Source organism: Gorilla gorilla, chromosome 9 (assembly GCF_029281585.2).
Source record: "Gorilla gorilla gorilla isolate KB3781 chromosome 9, NHGRI_mGorGor1-v2.1_pri, whole genome shotgun sequence".
NCBI lineage: Eukaryota > Metazoa > Chordata > Mammalia > Primates > Hominidae > Gorilla > Gorilla gorilla.
In genome coordinates this window covers 65,760,711-65,782,154 of record NC_073233.2, presented here as the reverse complement: position 1 = coordinate 65,782,154, position 21,444 = coordinate 65,760,711, and the positions used below count along the sequence as shown (strand labels likewise).

Sequence of the window (21,444 nt, the reverse complement as noted above, 5' to 3'; positions counted from 1 at the left end):
TCCTAGAATCCAGGCTAATAGATGAGACCAACCTGCTCAAACCCATTGCAGCCGGAAGTCCCAGTTTCCTCCTCCTGACTGCCTTCACCACCACTCTGACCATCCCACACAACCTCTAGCTGGCATTGGAGAAGCTGTGTGACTTCAAGCAAGACATACAACACAACCCCTCTGGGTCTGCTTCCTCATCTGTAATGTGTCAAAGTATTAAACCACAATTAATTTTGCACCAACCTAATAGATCTGGATCATCTCATTTCTTTCTAACTCTGAAGGAAGTGGCATGAAGGTGACAGTGCTCATTCCCCAAAGAGCAACAGAGAAGCATGGGAAAGTATGTCATTCAGGGTCTGCCACTTACCCTCCTAAGCCTTTTCATCCCCAGACCCAATGTTTGCCTAGCTAGATGAAGAGAAAGGAGGATTTAATATCCCTGCAGTCAGCTCTAACTGAAGGAAACAGGCTTCTCCCAGAAGTTGGAAGCCCTGTCATACTCATTAATTTATGGTTTGCAGGCAAGACTGGGCTCACACAACCCCCACTAAGGGCAGGTAAATCATCACAGTGACTTGCAGAGAAAAGGGGAGAGTCTCTCTTTCATTTATCATTATCAATTTCGTACATAAGCCTCATCTTAGGTGATGTAGACAAAATGATAAAACCACCCAAGGATACAATTGGATCAGAAAACTCAGTGATTCAGAAACAAGATGGTCTTAATTGGGTTGTTTAGGAAAGAAGGCAAAACAGCTGGGCACCTGGAGGACCTATGAGGTCCAAGGCTCTGAATTTTACCCAGCAGTGCTGCGTAAAACTAGGTGCACTGTTGGCCCTGCTACCTGCTGGGGTGTGTTCAAAGGTGGGTTTCTAGCATATGCATAAAATTGGCCAGAAGAAGATTTGGTGATTGCATTTTGTATGGGTTTCAGATTCTCACAGCAGCAATCTCATTCTCCTTGGACCTGCTCAGAAACAGAAGAAATATTAACAGTGCTTCACAGAAGCTCCTCACAGGAGCACAAGGACCAGCTCTTTCCCTATGAGGTAATGTAAATTCTATAATTATATTATGTTTGGAAATAAAATACATTCCAGAGACTATTCAATGTGCTTTCCAATTTTTGAACATAATTTAAACATTATCTGTGTGACCTTTTAGATAAGTTATTTATCTTCCCCAGCCTTCAGTTCTGTCTTCCATAAAACAGGCACAGAAAGGCACACTTTGCAGAGGCTATAATCAAGAACAAATATGTCAAGTGCAGGGGACAATAGTTGGCATAGAGTTATATTATTACCCCCCTATACAACACCACCACCAACTGCTCAAAGCATGAACTGCGAATGAGCTAGCCAGCTCTGAGTAGGTTGTCCCCACTGATGATATTTGTAAGAAAACCATTTGCAACAAGAACCTTTTGAGAAGATAATGTGGAAATGGTTGTTACAGGAAGAGAGAGTACAATGAGGCAGGTAATGAGTTGGGAAGTGTCTCCTAGCCTCTGAGTATCCTGGCTGTCCTGCAGCAGTCCTCCCACCCCCATGTTCCCATCCTGGACTTGTTAGTTCTGGTTTGTACCTTCATGAATCTGTTGCCTTTCCTGAGGCACCAAATGGGACACTAGTGTTGAGGTCCCATCAAGATTGATTTGGGAGGGAATGTTTTCTGACTTACTGGGTGAAAGTCCCTTCTCTGGACTTCATTGTTCTCTTTTGCAAAATGAAGAAAATATAGTAGACCAGGTGCATTAAAATTTTCTTTAACAGTAGAGCCCTGCTTCTAAGCAAAATGAAATGAAGCACCTCATTGTTTATAAGAATTCTGAGGCTGAAATGGCAGCACCCACCTGCTGAGCCTTCCCTTCACATCCCACTGCTGTGTCTCCTTGAGACAGCTCTTCCAGAGCTGAGGCTGAGGAACATAGCTAGAAAACCACAGAACCACATCACCAAGGTCCTTTCCAACTCTAGGGTTCTGTGTGTCCATAAGTCCTGGGTCTCTGAGGGTGATCGTGGGTATTTTCAACAAGTGTTGAGAGGAGCACAGTGAGCCACCACTCCCAGTGTGTCAGGATTTGCTGAGCCCACTCTGACAGCCATGTGCACAATGAGTGATCCCTAAACAATGGAAAAACAAGTCACTCAGATGCTTGCCTGACATAATGCCACATCCAAATGTAGGGCATCAGACATATATGGGCACAGAAACTAACGGATAAGCTTGGGGTTTCCAGGAATGTTCTTATTGTGTAGGTTTTCCCACTGAGAAAATCATTGACGTTCATGGTTGAGACATTGCAAGTTGTAGCTACCACTCTCCAGGAGAAAGCTGACAGATGAATGCATCCCTCTAGGCAAAAGAGGTCAATCAGAGAGAGTATGACAGCATCTATTCTCAGGCTGCATAAACAAAGTTATGCAAGTCCAACAGGACATGTCCAGGGCTGGACTAAAAGGTATGGCCCTTTTAGGAAAAAAAGGTACTGTGGTTGGCCAATCATAACAACATAAATCCTAATAGGTAGTGAGACATAGCTATCAGTTTGTAAAGCATATGATTATTTAGAAATCTGAATCTGTGGTTTATTTAGTTCCCATATTGAATCACTTAAAGTAATCTTCTAAGCGCCTCAAATAAACATATTTATAATCTTTTTTTTTTTTGGAAACGAAGTCTCACTCTGTCACCTAGGCTAGAGGGCAGTGGTGTGGCCTCAGCTCACTGCAACCTCCACCTCCCGGGTTCAAGAAATTCTCCTGCCTCAGCCTCCCAAGTAATTGGGATTACAAGCACAGGCCACCACACCTGGCTAATTTTATGTGTGTGTTTTTAGTAGAGACGGAGTTTCACCATGGTGGCCAGGCTGGTCTCAAACTCCTGACCTCAGGTGATCCACCTGCCTCTGCCTCCAAAAGTGCTGGGATTACAGGCATGAGCCACCACACCTGGCCCATATTTATAATCTTATGATTCAGAGACAGACACAGCAGAAACAGTCCTGGAAGATCATCTAGTCAAGCATGTCCTGAAGCATAGATTACATACCTCAAAATTTCCATGCCCACCCCCCCAAAAAGGACTCTGTGGCTAAATAATCATGTAAAATGCTACTTCAAGAAGAGTTATTAAGTCATAGAATAGGATAGTAGATTGGAGTGAGAATTCAAGATGTCTATACTAGAAAGTTCCAAAATGAGTCATGGCCACAATAAGGACAAGTCCAGAAGAGATGCCATTGTGTCAGCCCCAACTGCAACCCAGGCTGAAGGCATGAGCCATGTTTTGTGTCATATATGGTCCCTTTGAACACAGTAGAGAGTTAATATGTAGGATGGCTACATACCTTCAACATTCTAATTTATGTACTGGCCACTCCAAAAAAGCAGCTGGATAAATCAAAATCTCTTTTGAAGAGATTTGAATTAAGAAACCCTGAAATAATTTTTCTATTTCAACAGAACTAAAGGCGATGGACCTCCATGAGGTGATGAGCCACAGCAATGTATAAGTCAAATTCATGAGAAAGCAGAGAAGGTTTTAAAACAATAGGAAACTCTTTTGACAGAGTACTAGAAAGGAGCAGACAGTTGAAGCACAGAATAATCACAGTAAAAGCAGTGCTCTGGAGTAAAGATGCATAAACTCCTGCTCTTAAGGTCCTGAGCATTTCCTTAAATTCAGTACTCTAGGACTCCCTTCCATTCTCAGTTTCCATTAGACCCACCTCCATTAGGCTAAAGGAGGTGGGAGCAATAGGTGAAACCAGGGTTGTCCTTGCCCATGCTAACACTAATCAGTAGATTTTATATGCATCAATTTCCACACATTAGTGGAGTTGTTAATTATTAGGAATTTGGTGAATCTGGTATTCTTTCCAAGTCTGGAATACCAGAACTTTGGGTTTGCCTCATGAGCCATGAAATCCCTAGGCTCAAAATCAGCAGGCAGCCCTGAAGGATTCTGTGGAAGTTCTGTGACTGGTAGGACCCCATATTTCACAAACAAGTCCCTAAACCTGATTCCAGCCAGCCTCCCAGTGAGTCTTGCAATTGCTGATGGAGGAGACTCCACCCACTCTCCAGGGACTTCATCCTGGAGATCACAGTCCAGAACAATCAGTAGCTGACAAAGGAACTTCCACTACCAGAAAGGGAAGAATCAGCCTGATTTCTATAGAAAACTGATTTTACCAAACACTATGAACCCTTTCCATGAACTACCTCTAGAGTACAGAGGTAACAATTAAAGTAGAAGGCGTACTGTCGAGAAGGACCAGTGTAGGATAGCAAAACAAGAAATGTCTTGCTGTTATGACACAATGGCTTAAATCTTGGCTTCAGCGCTTGCAATTTATTCTTTGACAAGTCACCTTAACTTCCTGAACCTCAGATAATTCATTTCAAGAGTGAAACTCATAAGAGCTATTCCAGGATTATTGGGAGGAATCACTAAATTAATGTGGAAATGTCTAACACAGAATAAAGGCTCCGTAAACCTAATGGTTTCACAGAATCACTGTCTTTCATGATCCCTCAAGAAAAGAAACTCAAGGCAGGTGATGACATAGTTCATAGGAGAGCAAAAATAGATTACGAAAGTACTCACAAGGAATTGTTGGGATAACTGGGAATGTTTGACTTGGAGAAGAAGAAACTATATAAAAGTGGGCATTACCACTATCTGTCTTAGAAGAGAGTTGGTTTTACCCAACACACAGAGCCAAGCATAATACTAATGTGTAGGAGGTATAGAAAGAGCAATCTAGCTTACTCAACAGGTAGATTTTCCAAAGGCAGAGTGGACAGAAAGCCTCAATCACATAAAGAGCTCTGCCTCTGACAACCCTGGAGGCACCATTCACATGACATCTGTATGAATGGCCCTGCCTGGAGTCATGCAGCCACAGCCTAAGAAGCCACATAGAGGCAGCCCTCGTGCACACCTGAGCTAGATAACAATTTGGGGAGATTATTCTAGCACAGAGGGACCCCATATTGGTCCCTTCCAGTCTTGATGGTCTAACATTCTCTGGTCTTAAAGAAAACATCCCAGACAATAAGCAAGTGAATTTGAAGAAAAACTGCACCAAGGTCCAATTTCAGGTGGGATGCAGAGAGAGATAAAAGCTCTCCATAGTAACTGCCAGTTGTGGATTCAAGATGGTAAATACTTTTTTTCTTTCTGAGCAGAGGCTGGGACATTTACTTAACATCTGATGCTGAAGAAAGCAAAGACTTTTAGTTCTCGAATCTCAATTTCATTATCTTCTTCAGGTGAACCAGCTATATTGAGCCTATGGCCAAAAGAAATCTCAGCACTGTGACAGAGTTCATTCCTGTAGTCTTCACAGATCACCCTGAACTGGCAGTTCCACTCTTCCTAGTGTTTCTCAGCTTCTATCTTGTCACTTTTCTGGGGAATGGGGGGATGATCATTCTAATCCAAGTGGATGCCCAACTCCACACCCCCATGTACTTCTTCCTGAGCCACCTTGTTTTCCTGGATGCCTGCTGTGCCTCAGTAATCACCCCTCAGATTCTGGCCACACTGGCCACAGACAAGACAGTTATCTCCTATGGCTGCTGTGCTGTGCAGTTGTCTTTCTTCACCATCTGTGCAGGCACAGAGTGTTACCTGCTGTCAGTGATGGCCTATGACTGCTTTGTTGCCATTAGCAATCCACTGCGCTATAACATGACCATGACTCCAGGTACCTGCAGGGTCTTTTTGGCCGGTGCCTTCATCTGTGGGGTGTCTGGGGCCATTCTGCATACCATGTGCACATTCACCCTCTCCTTCTGTTGTGACTATCAGATCAACTTCTTCTTCTGTGACCTCTCACCCCTGCTGAAGCTCGCCTGCAGCAGCATGACACAAACTGAGATTGTCATTCTCCTTTGTGCAAAATGCATGTCCCTAGCCAATGTCATGGTTATCCTGATCTCCTACATGCTCATTATCAGAGCCATTTTGAGGATGAAGTCGGCAGGTGGGTAAGCCAAGACCTTCTCCACCTGCACCTCCCATCTCACCACTGTTGTCCTCTTGTTTGGGACACTTGCCTTCATTTACCAGAGAAGTAACTCCGACAAATCCTCAGAGGAAGACAAGATAGTGTCTGTCTTTTACACTGTAATCATCCCTATGTTGAACCCCTTGATCTACAGTCTGAGGAACAAAGATATAAAAGCTGCATTCGGAAAACTCATTGGTAAATTCCAATTTCCAACAAATGTAGCTTTTGATAAGGGTCCTTCATCGTGACCCATCTTTTCTCCAGGTCTTCATATTCTGGTGGGCATTGTCACCAGATGGTGATTTCCCTCAACAATGTACATTAGGTAGTTTTCTTCAATGCCTGTAAGTGGGCAGGAACTACCTGTCCTGTAGAGGAAAATGCAAGTTTCATGATGTTTGTTTGGATGACTTCCTCTACCTCCATTTTTCTTCCCCGCTCTCTCTTTAGCCCTCCCAAACTTTCTGGATTCTAGGGCTACTCTCTGGCATCACAGAGATAAAAAGTAGCATAGTCATAAGCGAACTGATTACCATATCCAACCTCCCACTCCCCAACTCAGCCATGCTTGGGTTTCTCAGTTGCCCTTACTTATTCTTCTGTTACTGTGCTCATTGACACTGACTTTACTCTTTGTAGAAAATTATAGCTATAAATTGTACTAATTGGAGAATAAGGGTTTTTTGTGGTATGGATAACCTACCAACTCACCATAAAGTGAATGAAAAGAACCTATGAACCCAGTGAAATTTCTAATCAGAAAAAATTAGAATAGATAGGGAAAGGGTGCTTTCTTTTGGCTACTCTTCCTCTAATGTCTTCCTAAATGGTTTCTAATATCTGCAGGACTATAATATCTTCTTCTTAAGTGACAGTTCTCTAGATTCTGAATCTCCAAATTCTTTTTTTCTCCTCCTAAACACAGTGCTTGCCTCATGACAATTACTGCTCTCAGGCTTGTTCCCAGGGTCTGCAAAGTCAACAATGATAGACCTGTAGCAAGTAGTCTCAATTGATACTACTTTCTCAGGTAAAAATAGCCTCTATGATTATAGAAGTAATTATTGTCCACATCAGATGGTGAACTCCTGAGGACAGGGTCATAATGCTTCATTTAATACTCTCTTCTATATTGCTGCTTCTGGTACACTGAAAACTACTATACATTTGTGAAAGAAATTAAAGAAGAGACAAATAAATAGAAAGAGATCCCACATTCGAGTGTAAACTAATTCAACCATTATGGAAGACAGTGTGGTGATTCATCAAGGATCTAGAACCAGAAATACCATCTGACCCAGCGATCCCATTGCTAGGTATATACCCAAAGGATTACAAATCATGCTAATATAAAGACACATGCACACGTAAGTTTATTGCGGCACTATTCACAATAGCAAAGACTTGGAACCTACCCAAATGTCCATCAATGATAGACTGGATTAAGAAAATGTGGCACACATATGCCATGGAATACTATGCAGCCATAAAAAAAGGATGAGTTCATGTCCTTTGTAGGTACATGGATGAAACTGGAAACCATCATTCTGAGCAAACTATCACAAGGACAGAAAACCAAACACCGCACGTTCTCACTCATACTGGGAACTGAACAATAAGAACACTTGGACACAATGTGGGGAACATCACACACCGGAGCCTGCCATTGGGTGGGGGTATGGGGAAGGGATAGCATTAGGAGAAATACCTAATGTAAATGATGAGTTAATGGGTGCAGCAAACCAACATGGCACATGTATACATATATAACAAACCTGCACGTTCTGCACATGTACCCTAGAACTTAAAGTATAATTTAAAAAAAAAGAAAGACATCCCACATTCATTAATTGGAAAACTTAATATTACTAAAATATTCATTTTATCCAAAGCAATCTACAAATTTAATGCTATTCCCATCAAAATCCCAATGGCATTTCTTAGAGAAATAGAAATTGTATATGGAACAATAAAATACCTAGAATAGCTAAGGTAATCTTGATAAAGAAGAATAAGCCAGAGGCATCACATTTCCTGATTTCAAAATATAGTAATTCAAACAGTATGGTACTGACATAAAAATAGACATATACATCAATGGAACAGAATAGGCAGCCCAGAAATAAACTCACACATATATGGTCAACTGATCTTTGACAAAGGTGCCGAGAATACACAATGGGGGAAAAGACAGTCTCTTTGATAACTGGTGTTAAGAAAACTGCATGTCACTATGCAAAAGAATGACATTGGACCCTATGTTATGCACACACAAAAATTAACTCTAAACAGATTAAAAACTTAAATGTAAGACCTGAAACTGTAAAACTCCTAAACAAAATAGGAGAAAAGCTTCGTGACATTGGTCTTGCCAATAATTTCATAGATAATGACACCAAAAACACAAACAAAAAAATCCAAAATTGATGAGTGGAACTACATCAAACCAAATATCTTCAGCACAGCAAAGGAAACAATCATCAGAGTGAAAAAGCTACCCAAAGAATGGGAAAAAATATTTGCAAGCCATCTGTTTAATAAGAAGTTAATTGCTAAAATATATATGGAACTCCGGCAACTCAATTGTAATAAAATAAATAATACAATTAAAAAATGGACAAAGGAACTGAATATATATCTCTACAAAGACCTACAAAGAGCCAACAGGTATATTAAAAGGTGCTCAGCATCACTAAATCATAAGGGAAATGCAAATCAAAACTACAATGAGATATCACTTCACACCTATTTTGAAGACCATTATTTAAAAAAAAAGATAGTAAATGTTGGTGAGAAAGTACAAAAATTGGAACCCTTGGATGTGTTCCAGTGTCCAAGGGTGTGGAACATGTTTGTGGGGATGTTAAATGGTACAGCCACTATGGGAAACAGTAGAGAGTTTCCTCAAAAAATTAAAAACAGAATTATCAAATGATCCAGCAGTCCCACTCCTGGACATATATCCAAAAGAGTTTAAATTAGGATCTCGAAGAAAGATCTGCACTCCCACATTCGTTGCATCATTACTCACAATAGCCTAGATATGGAAACAATCCAAGCATCCATCAACAGAATGGGTAAACCAAATGTGGTATAGACAAAAAACAGAATATTAGTCAGCCTTAAACTGGAAATTTTACCATTTGCTACAAGATGATAAACCTGGAAGACATATGCTTAGTCAAATAAGTCACAGACAGAAAATACTGTATAATTCCACTTTTATGAGGGATCTAAAATATTTAAACTTATAGAAGCAGAAAATACAATGGTGATTGCCAAGGCATGAAGGGAAGGGAAAATGGATATGAAGTTACACTTAAAAAAGATGAATAAGTCCCAGAGATCTACTGCACAACCTAGAGCCTATAGTTAACAATAAGGTTTTGTAAACTTAAAAGTTTATGAAGAGGGTAGATCTCATGTAATTGTTCTTCCCACAAAAAAAGGAAAAGGGACAAAAGGAAACTTTTGAAGGTGGCGAATATTTTTGTTATTTTGATTTTGGTCATGGTTTTATATGTAAGCCTATGATCAAATTCATCACATTTTATATATTAAATATGTACAGTTTTTGGCATATCAATTATACCTCAATAAAGGTATAAATTAATTAATTGCTGCTTCAGAATAAATCTTACAGAGCATTGTCATCATTTCATTTGCATGTCATGGCAACTCAAATGGTTGAGTAATAAAGTATTATTAGTGTCTATCTTACCTTCTCTACACAATTTCTTAAAGATAATATCTGGTTAACCAGGGGTGTAGATGCAGAAATGCATAGAATTTATAATAAAAGTGGACTTGTATCCTCTCTGCTATTTAATAACTCTGTAAACTACAAAAAAAAATCTACCTTCTCAGAACATCAGTTTCCTCAAATCAAAAAAGAATAATATTTCCTACTTGAAAGAATTGTTATAAAAATTAAAGATGATGAAAATTAATTTGTAAGTTTGGATTAGTCAGAATTGGTTAGGTTTTCTGCAGCAACAATCGACTCCAAAAAAATATGTTATTTATTGTTCACAATGCTTGACTCAGGCAAATTGACAGGGGGCTCTGCTTCATGTAGCCATTCAGGCACCCAGGATTAAAGAAGCCCCACCATTTTAATAGCTGTACTGTCTGGAACATGCGATCTCCTCAATCACCAGAGCAGAGGATAAAAAACTACGAATTCACACATGAACATTTACTGCTTCAGTGCATTGGTTAAAACTAGTCACATAGTCCTGCCTCACTAAAAGGAGCCCATCAAAGATAAAAGAAAAGTGTTGCATTGGCTAAGCAATACTGACTCTCCTAGAGATTATCTGCGGTTACAATTATTAACATTCCAAAAAATCATGAATAATCAGATTACTTTTTTATTGTTCATTTTGTTTCCTATAAATCACTCCTCCCATATTTGGGGAAATTATTATGTTTTGCCTGTACAAAAGCTTATTTTGTATAGGCAAAATACACTTATTTTGGGGTACCTCAGATGGTACTGGAGAAGATTTGGGAAAAAGCAATTTTAGGGGTAGGAATAAAGACTTCTGTTCTGGGTATGTTTTACATTAAAAAAAAAAAACTACCATCCAACTGAGAATTGGCCTTTCTCTCTCTCTTATCCTTCTTCCTCTTTATCCATGGGCTTCTTTCTTTTCTTTCTTCTCCACTCCTTCAGTTCATATGGCAGGTCATGGCCTTGTACAAAATACAAGCTTCATATATTTTAGTTTTACTCAGTATATATTTTTTCATATTTTTGGCTTCAGATAGTAAAGTGTTTTAGGCTACATTGTATTTCACTAATAATATTCCCAGAGAAGGATTCTGATTAATTGAGTTTGGCTTAGATGCCAATGCATGTTTGAATGAAATCTGGCCTGGTAGAAAAGAATATTTTGTACAAAATGACTACTCCAAAAGTATCCATGCTACTGATGCATTGCATGCCCATGCACACCCTTGGCCTGAGAACCAGTCCAGTGAGCCCACCCCCAGCAAAGCCACAACTCTGCTACTACAAATTCCCAAAGTCTAACCCACTGAGACACTCACAAACACTACTAATATGGATTATAGCTGAAGAAGCTGCTAAAACACACTACTGTGCTTACCCAGAATCAAAGCCAATGCCCTCTACCCAACTGACATCCTAGGTCCCATCTATGGTAATAATTCTTTCCTTATGAAAGCTACTCCAGTAAATTGAAAGAGGTGACTATTCCACCAGATGCACTGATAATGTAGCAGCATGAGAAACATTAAAAAGTAAAAAACAAAAACAAAACATGACACTTCTAAAGGAACACAATAATTTTCCCTTAGCAGATCTCAAAAAATGAAATTTATGAAACATCAAAAAAAACAAAATATTAATCTTCATGAAATTCAGTGAGATACAAGAAAATATAAATATATAATTCAACAAAATCAGGAAAATAATTCATGATCTGAGTGAAAAATTTAACAAAGAGATAGATGTCATAAAAAACAATGAAAAAGAAATATTGGATACTGATATGATTTGCCTATATCCCCACCCAAATCTCATCTTGAACTTGTAATTCCCATAATCCCCGCATGTTGTGGGAGGGACCCAGTAGGAAATAATTGAATCACAGGGGCGGTTACCTCCATACTATTCTCATGATGGTGAGTGAATTATCATGAGATCAGACAGTTTTATAAGGGGCTTCCCCCTCTTCACTCTGCACTTCTCCTTGCTGCCGCCATGTGAAGCAGGACGTGTTTTCTTCCCTTTCTGCCATGATTGTAAGTTTCCTGAGGCCTCCCCAGCCCTGTGGAACTGTGAGTCAATTAAACCTCTTTCCCTTATAAATTATCCAGTCTCAGGTATGCCCTTATGGCAACGTGAGAATGGACTAATATAGATGCAAAGAATTCAGTGAACGAAATCAAATCAAATAAACAAGTGAGAGCTTCAACAACAGATTAGATCAAGCAGAAGAAAGAATTTATGAACTTGTGAAGAAAACTCACAGGGCTTATGGGACACCGCTAAGTGAACAAATATACATGCTATGGATGCTAAAGAAGAAGAGATGGGGAAAAGTGTAGAAAACTTATTTAATGAAATAATAGCTGAAAATTTCCAAAGTCTTGAGAGAGATATGAACATCCAGATCCAGGAAGTTTAAAAGTCCCCAAATAAATTCAACCCAACCGATCCTCTCTGGAGCACATTTTAGGGAAACTTTAAAAAGTCAAAGAGAATTCTAAAAACAGGAAGAGAATATGTCAAGTCACATATAAGGGAATCCCCGTTCCACTAACAGAAGACTTCTCAGCAGAAACCTTGCAGGCCAAGAGAAAATGAAATGATATACTCAAAATGCTGAAAGAAAAAAAAAACCTGCCACCCAAGAATACTATACCCAGAAAAGCTTTGCTTCAGAAGTGATAGAGAAATAAAATATTTTCAAGAAAGGAAAGACTGAGGAAATTCATCAACACCAGGCTGGCCTTACAAGAGATACTTAAGGAGTCCTACATCTGGAAGTGAAAGGACAATAACTACCATCATGAAAACACATGAAAGTATAAAACTCACAGAAACAGCAGAAAGAGAAAGGAATCAAACCTTATCAATACAGAAAAACACTAAACTGCAAAGATAAATAATGAGAGGAAAAAAGTTAAAAAGGGTATACGAAACAACTACAAAACAACAAGAAAGCAATTGACAAAATGACAGAAGTCCTCACTTACCAATAATAAGCTTGAATGTAAATGAATTAAATTATCTAATTAAAAAATATACACTAGCCAAATCAGAAAAAAAACAAAAGACCTAACTATAGTCTATGGATCAAAGACTTAAATCTAAGATCCAAAACTGTAAAAATTCTGGAAGATGGCCAGACGTGGTGGCTCACACCTGTAATCCCAGCACTTTGGGAGGCCAAGGGGGGTGGATCACCTGAGGTGGGGAGTTTGAGACCAGCCTCACCAACATGAAGAAACCCCGTCTGTACTAAAAATACAAAATTAGCCAGGTGTGGTGGTGCACGCCTGTAATCCCAGCTACTCGGGAGGCTGAGGCAGAAGAATCTCTTGAACCTGGGAGGCGGAGGTTGCAGTGAGCTGAGATTGTGCCATTGCACTCCAGCCTGGGCAACAAGAATGAAACTCTGTTACAAAAGAAAAAAAAATTTTGGAAGATAACTTAGGAAACCTGTTCTGGACATTGACCTAGGCAAAGAATTTATGACTAAGACCCCAAAACCAAATGCAACCAAAACAAGAATAGATAAATGGGACCTAATTAAACTAAAACGCTCTGTACAGCAAAAGAAATAATCATCAGAGTAAACAGACAACCCACAGAATGGGAGAAAATATTTACAAACTATGTATCCAACAAAGGACTAATAACTAGAATCTACACGGAACTCAAATCAGTAAGAAGTAAAAATAAATAATCTCATCAAAAAGTGAGCAAATGACATGAATAGACATTTCTCAAAAGAAGATATACAAATAGCCAACAAACATATGAAACAATGTTCATCACTAATCATTAGACAAATGCAAATTAAAACCACAATGAGATACCACCTTACCAGAGCCAGAATAGCCATTATTAAAAAGTCAAAAAACAATAAATGTTGGCATGGATGTGGCAAAAAAGGAATGCTTACACACTGCTGGTGAAAATGTAAATTAGTTCAACCTCTATGGAAAACAGTATAAAGATTTCTTAAGGAACAGAACAAGACTCTTTCTCATATATGTATATAAATACTATATATATGTTTATTTATTTATAAAAATATAAATATATGTATAGTCATTCTATTGTGTTATCAAAAACTAGGAGTTAATTATTCTATCTAACTGTATTTTTGTACCCATTAACCAACCCATCTTTTCCTTCCAACCCCACTACACTTCTCAGGTTCTGATAACCACCACCATTCAACTCACTACCTCCATGATATCAATTTTTTAGCTCCCACATATGAATGAGAACATGTGATAGTTATCTTTCTGTGCCTGGCTTATTTTACTTGACACAACGTTCTCCAGTTCCATCCATGCTGCTGCAAATGAAAAAATTTCATTCTTTTATATGGATGAACAGCCATATAAAATTCCGTTGTGTATATATGCCATGTTTTCTTCATCCATTCATCCATTGATGACCACCTAGAATTCTATACTCTGTAAAAATATAATTCAATAATGAATTCTAAATAGACATCTTCAGATAAATTGAAGCTGAAAGAAATAGTTTTCAGTAGACACAAACTATAAGAAATATTAAATATAAATATAAACATACAGAAAATAAATATAAATATAAAAGAAATAGTGGCAAATGAACACTTTTATCTATAGGAAGGGGAAAAACACCATAAAGCATAAACATGTGTGACATAAAATACTGCTTTTTCAAATTTTTAAGGAACTACTGACTGTTTAATTAAAATAACAATTTATGATAAAGTTTATAACACATACAAAAGCAACATATATGACAATTATAGCACAAAGGACAAAGGGAAAAAGTGAACGGAATTATACCATTGCAAGTTTTTACATTGAACATGAAATGGTATAAAATTAACTCAAGGCAATCTATAATAAATTAAGGGTATGTGTTGCCATTTTTAGAGCAGCCACTATGGGATGAACAAAAAATAGCCATATGCTGTCTAGAGATCCTTCCATTGAGAGTTAGAGTCTACAATAAATGTGGCAAAGTGATGTTGTATGAGTTCTGAGCCAAGGTCTCAAGAAGACTTACAGCTTCTGCTCTCACTCTCTTGAAATGCTGCTCCAAGGGTTAGCATTCTTAAGGATGAGAGACTACCTGGCGTGGGAGAGCCAGCCAACCCAGCCCACCTAGCTTTGTAACCAGCCTACACTATGTGGAACAGAAACTAAGGCACCCCATCTAATGTGATTTACAAAATATTACGAGTCAATAAGTGTATGTCATTTTAAGTAACTAAATTTGGGAGTAGCTGATAGTCACCAAAAGGATGTATGTTGTAACTTAAGCACAGCTATTTTAAAAAATGATTCAAACAAGTATGGCTAAAAAGCCAAAAGACAAGCTAAAACAAAATAGTAAGGAAAAAACATGATTGATTCAAAAGAAAGGAAAAGAGAAACAAGAAAACAAAGAGAAAATGTGACAAATAGAAAGGAAATTCCCAGGTAAAAAACTTAAACTGGGTCACATCAGTAATTTCATTAGATGTAAATGGATGAAGCCAATCAACCAAAAGACAAAGACTGCCATACTATTAAAAATAAGATCCACCTATATGCTACTTGCAAGGGACACAGTTCAAGGAAAAGGACACAAATGGGTTGAAAATAAAAGAACGGAAAATTATATGCCACGCAAACACTAAGCATAAGAAAGCCAGGGTGCCTATATTAATGTTAGACAAAAGAGACTTTGGAACAAATAATATAACCAGAGATAAAGAAAAACATTTCATAATGACAAGATGATGAATTTATCAGATGGACCATAACAACCTTACATATCTGTGCACCCAATAACATAGCTTCAAAATACAATAAGGTATAATGTACAGAAATAATGTTATATATTTTATATATATTATGTTATATATTATGTTTTATATATTGTTATATATTTTTATATTGTATTATTTTATATATTATATATAATGTATAGAAATATATAATTTATAGAAAGAGTAGGCAAAAAATCATTTAGGATAAATAAGATTTGAAAAACACTATTAAGCAACCTCACCTAATTGATATATAGGAAATGCTACATCCCAAACCAGCAGACCTCAAATTCCATTCAAGTGTATATAGAATATTCACCGAAATGGATCACATGTTGGTCAGGTTTAATAAATCACAAAGGATTGAAATCAAACCAAATATGTTATTTTACCACAATGGAATGAAACTAGCAATACAAGTAATTAATAACAAAAAGAAATTGAACAACACACTCCTAAATAACTCATGCATGGATGAATGAACCATGCATAGGAATAGGAAAATACTTTAAAATGAACACTAGTGAAATAAACATGAAACTCAATGGGATGATTCTAAAGTAGTGTTTAGAATTCTAAATGACTGTAGTAGGAAAGAAAAATCTAGAATCAATGATCCAAGCTTCCGACTCAAGAAGCTAGAAAAAGAAAATCGAATTAAATCCAAAGAAAATCAAAGAAGAAATAAGAATGAGAAGACATCAATAAAACAGAAAACAGATGAATGTCAATTATACCTCAACAAAGCTGCTAATAAAAATAGATTATTTATTTATTTATTTATTTATTTGTTTATTTTAGACGGAGTCTCGCTCTGTCGCCCAGGCTGGAGTGCAGTGACGCGATTTCGGCTCACTGCAAGCTCCGCCTCCTGGGTTCATGCCATTCTCCTGCCTCAGCCTAAAAATAGATTTTTAAAACTCCAACAAAGTTAATTTTTGTCCCTTGAAAAGATTAGTAAAAGGCATAACTACCAATAATGTAAATGAAAAAGAGCATTACTACAGATTCTATTGATATCATAAAATATGAGATATTGTAACTAGCATGACAAAAAAATTTGACAAGTCAAAAGAAACAAATTCCTTAATAAAGTTAACTTTCATAAACTAAAACAAGAAGAAATAGAATCTGAATAGTCACATATCTGTTAAAGAGTCATATATCCTGTTAAAGAAATTGAATCTATAATTAAGAACACTTCACTCCCACTCCATCCCCACGACGGGATAAAAAACCCCGGGTGCAGATGATTTCTCTCAAACATTTAAGGAAGAAATGCCAGTTCTATACATATTTCTTCAAAAAATAGAAGAGGAAAGAGCAATGTTCAGCTTGTTTTTTTAGTTAGCTTTATTGAGTTTTTAATTGATATAAAGAGTTTTGCCACATATATACACAATTACCATAATCAACATAAAGGACATATCCATCACTCCAAAAAGTTTCTTCATGCAACTTGGTAATCCATCTCTCTCCCATGCTCCATTTCCTTACAAACGCTTATCTGCTTTGTGTCATTATCGATCACTCTGCATTTTTTACAGTTTTACACAAATTGAATCAAAAGTATTAACTCATCTTTGTTTGGCTTTATTCAGCACAATTATCTTGGGATTTATCCATGTTGTTGCATGCATCATTAGTTCTTTTTGATTGCTGAATGGAATTTCCTTAAATGGATATACCAAAATGTGTTTACTCATTCACCTGTTGATGAACATTTAGATTGTTTTACATTTTTGCCTGATACAAACATGGCTGCTATGAACATTCATGCAGAAGTCTTTGTGTGGATATATGATGCCATCTTATTTGTCTTGAGCAAATAGCTAGGAGTGGAATACCTAGGGTTTTATGGTAGACAAATGTTTAAATGTTTAAGCAACTGCCAAACTATTTTCCAAAATGGTTTTACATTTGACATTACAACAACAATAGAGAGTTACAGTTTCTTCGTATGGCTTCCAACACTTGGCATGGTCCGTACAAAATTGTATGACATTGGAAAGTATTTGCCAGTTTCTTATAGTGTTAAATACACATCTAACCTATGCCCCAGTAATTCCTTTTCCTTAGTATATATGCAAGAGAAATGAATGCACATACTCATTCAAAAAGGCTTTTATAAGAATGTCCTCAGAAGCTTGATTCACAACAGCTCAACACTGAAGACAACCCAAATGTGTATGGACAGAATAATGGATAAACAAACTGTAGAATATTCATATTTATACATACAACGACATGGGCAAATCTCAAAAAGTATTATGTTGAATGAAAGAAGCCAAGGCCGGGTGCAGTGACTCACACTTGTAATCCCAGCACTTTAGAAGGCCAAGATGGAGGATCCTTTAAAGATGGGAGTTTGAGACCAACCTGAGCAACATGGTGAGACCCCCATCTCTACAAAAAATATTTAAAAATTAGGCAGGGCACAGTGGCTCACACCTCTAATCCCAGCACTTTGGGAGGCCAAGGCAGATGGATCACTTGAGGTCAGGAGTTCGAGACGAGCCTGGCTAACATGGTAAATCCCTGTCTCTAGTACAAATACAAAAATTAGCCAGCCATGGTAATGGGCAACTGGAATCTCATCTACTCAGGAGGCTGAGGCAGGAGAATTGTTTGAACCTGGAAGACGCAGGTTGTAGTGAGCCAAGATTGCACCACTGCATTCCAGCTTGATTGACAGAGTGAGACTGTCTCAAAAAAATAAAATTAGCCCGGTGTGTGTGGTGCAGGCCTATAGTCCCAGCTACTCAGGAGGCTGAGGTGAGAGGATCACTTAAGCCCAGGAGGTAGAGGCTGCAGTGAGCTGATAGTGCCACTGCACTCCAGCCTGGGTGACACAGCAAGACTCCATCTCTAAAAATTAAAACATTATATATTACCAAAAGAAGAAAGAATCCAAACACAAGAGAACATACTCCATGATTTCATTTATACGAAGCTTAAGTAGGCAAACTAATTTATAGTCATAGATGTCAGAATAGCGGTTGTCTGTGGAGGGTGGAGGAAGAATGATTGTCTGGACAGGGACAGGAAGGGATTTTCTGGAGTGCAGAAATCTTTAATATTTTGATCTGTGTGGTGGTGATATGCATGCATACATAATTTTTAAATTCATTCAGCTATACATGTAAGATTAATGTATTTTACTGTATGTAAATTATACCTCAATAAAGTGCTGTCAGCGTAAAACAGAAAACCTGTATTTGGTAGTCGGTTCTCCTGAAAAAAAAAAAAAAAAGGAAAGGAAGAGGGAGGAGAGAGAGAGAAAATGAGGGATAAAGAAAGAGAGGGAGGGAAAAGCATATTTACAATTTCATGGCTTTCCAGAATAGTCTTTAAATACATATGTTGTCCAGGCATTCCAGTCAATGTAACATTTGTCCCAAATTTTTCATTTTTTTTATTATTAGTTTTGTAACTTTCAGTTTATACCTCCAGCTTCTACCATGCTGAGACCTAGTATGGTGTGAGACATGTATGCATGGAACAGAGTTGTCACTCTGATGCATATTTAAGTCTAAAAGACAAATCAATCATATCTTATCTGATTTTCCTGATTCTTTCCAGACTAAAATCTCTTTTCTTAAGAGAGCACTGATATGGTTTTGCTTTGTGTCCCCATTCAAATCTCATTTTGAATTGTAGTTCCCATAATCCCCACTCACCATGGGAGGGACAAGGTGGAGATCATTGAATCATGATGGTGGTTTCACCCATCCTGTTCTCATGATAGTGAGCTAGTTCTCATGAGATCTGATGGTTTTATAAGGGATTTCTCCCTTCATGCAGCACTCACTCTCTCTCCTGCTGCCATATGAAAAAAGACATGTTTGCTTCCCCTTCCACCATGATTATAAGTTTACGAGGCCTCCCCAGCCATGCAGAACTGTGAGTCAATTAAACCTCTTTCCTTTATAAATTACCCAGTCTCGAATATTTCTTCATAGCCACAGGAGAATGAACTAATACAAGCACACAAGATGCTCTCTATTAAAAATATGTATATATCAGACACAAGGATCTAGGGAGGGCTAATTTCTGTGGTCTAGGGTGGCAGTAAGAGAATATCTATGCTGCTGCTCCTAGCAGCCACCTGGTATACCAGCCAGTTGTATTATGGCCCATGCCATAGCATGGAAGATGCACAAAGCTGACAGGTTTTGCATTGGCAGGCTTTTAGGTATAGATGAAAAATGTGCAGAAAACAAGAACTAAAAAGCCCTGCTGTAGAAAATCTAGAGGGTAGTTTGAAAGCTCTTGCTACGGTGGTTTGGTCAGTTTTTGCATGATACAAAGCCACAGCAATATATTTTGTTTGGTAACCTTTTGTAATTTTGCAATAAACACTCTCAATAGCAGTAAACTCAAGAAATAGAAGTGCATGTTACTCAACAAAATTGACGAACATGTATTTTGCACAAAATGTTTGTCAGAGTCTGTCATCCCTTGTGGAAGTAATAGTAATGTCCATGAGGATTTGAAAACTAGAAGATAAAAATCTGTTGAAGATGCACGAGGATTTGCTTTCAAAGACTCTGCCTGATGATAAAGATTTAAAACACAACTATAGCAGGTGTGTTTATATGTCATTCTGTGAACCATGACTTTTCATTGAAATCAAAGGCAATTTTGTTGATTTTTTAATTTCAATTTTTTGTGTACAAAAAGAATAAAGCAATACTTAGTAAAATATTGGTTCTAATAGCAAAAATAATATTTTGGACACAGTGAAATGGTGACAGTCATATAACATATCATTAAATGTTTCTAACAGAAAATCATTTAAGTTATTCCAATAATTTGATTTTTGCATTCAATTCAAAGTAAAGTGGTTGAAAGTTCATTCTGTCAAAGATAACATATCTGACATTATTGTGAGTATTTAAATTCAGCTGAAAAACATCAACCTTAGAAACAACACTGTTTTGTTGCAGATGTATTTTGAGGGCGGTATTATATAAACTTAAAAGGTACATGTGTAATTTTTGTTATGTGGATAGATTGTGTAGCAGTGAAATTGGGGCTTTTAGAGTATACATCACCTGAATAATTTGTACTAAGTAATTTTCAATCATCCATTCTGCTCTCACCACACCCACCCTTCCAAGTCCCCAATGTCTATCATTCCACAGTCTATGTCTATGGGTACACATTATTTATCTCCCGTTTATAAGTAAGAACATTCAGTATTTGTCTTTCTGTGACTGACTTGCTTAGTTTAAGATAATGGCCTCCAGTTCCATCCATGTCACTGCAAAAGACATGACTTCATCCTTTTTATAGCTGAGTAGTATTCCTTTGTGTATATATATACCACATTTTTAGTTCAGTCATACGTCAATGAACACTTAGGTTTATTCCATAGCTTTGTTTTTGTGAATAGCGCTGTGATAAACATATGAGTGCAGGTATATTTTTGATGTAATTATTTCTTTTCCTTTGGGTAGATATCCAGTAGTGGGATTGCTAGATCAAATGATAGTGCTATTTTTAGTTCTTTGAGAAATCTTCATGTATTTTTCTAGAGGTTGTGCTAATTTACATTCACACTAATAGTGTATAAGCATTTCCTTTTCTCTGCACCCTTGCCAATATCTGTTATTTTTTGTTTTTTGTTTTTTGTTTTTTTTGAGATGAAGTCTCGCTCTGTCATCCAGGCTGGAGTGCAATGGTGTGATCTTGGCTCACTGCAACCTCCACCTACTGGGTTCAAGCAATTCTCCTGCCTCAGCCTTCCGAGTAGCTGGGACTACAGGCACCCACCACCATGCCCAGCGAATTTTTTGTATTTTTAGTAGAGACAAGGTTTCACCGTGTTAGCCAGTACAGTCTCAATCTCCTGACCTCGTGATCCGCCTGCCTCTGTCTCCCAAAGAGTGCCTTTTTAATAGTGG

At 37.7% G+C, this 21,444-nt stretch overlaps 2 protein-coding genes across 2 annotated transcripts in view; one reads left to right on the top strand and one right to left on the bottom strand.

The window, feature by feature from the left end:
- Window positions 1-21,444, bottom strand: part of OR9Q1 (olfactory receptor family 9 subfamily Q member 1) — a 151,926-nt gene that overhangs the window by 65,426 nt on the left and 65,056 nt on the right. The gene's annotated exons all lie outside the window — the stretch shown is intronic.
- Window positions 5,297-5,998, top strand: LOC101153055 (olfactory receptor 9I1-like). Its single transcript, XM_019036108.2, has one exon. It carries the CDS (start codon window positions 5,297-5,299, stop codon window positions 5,996-5,998), a length of 702 nt encoding a protein of 233 aa, XP_018891653.2.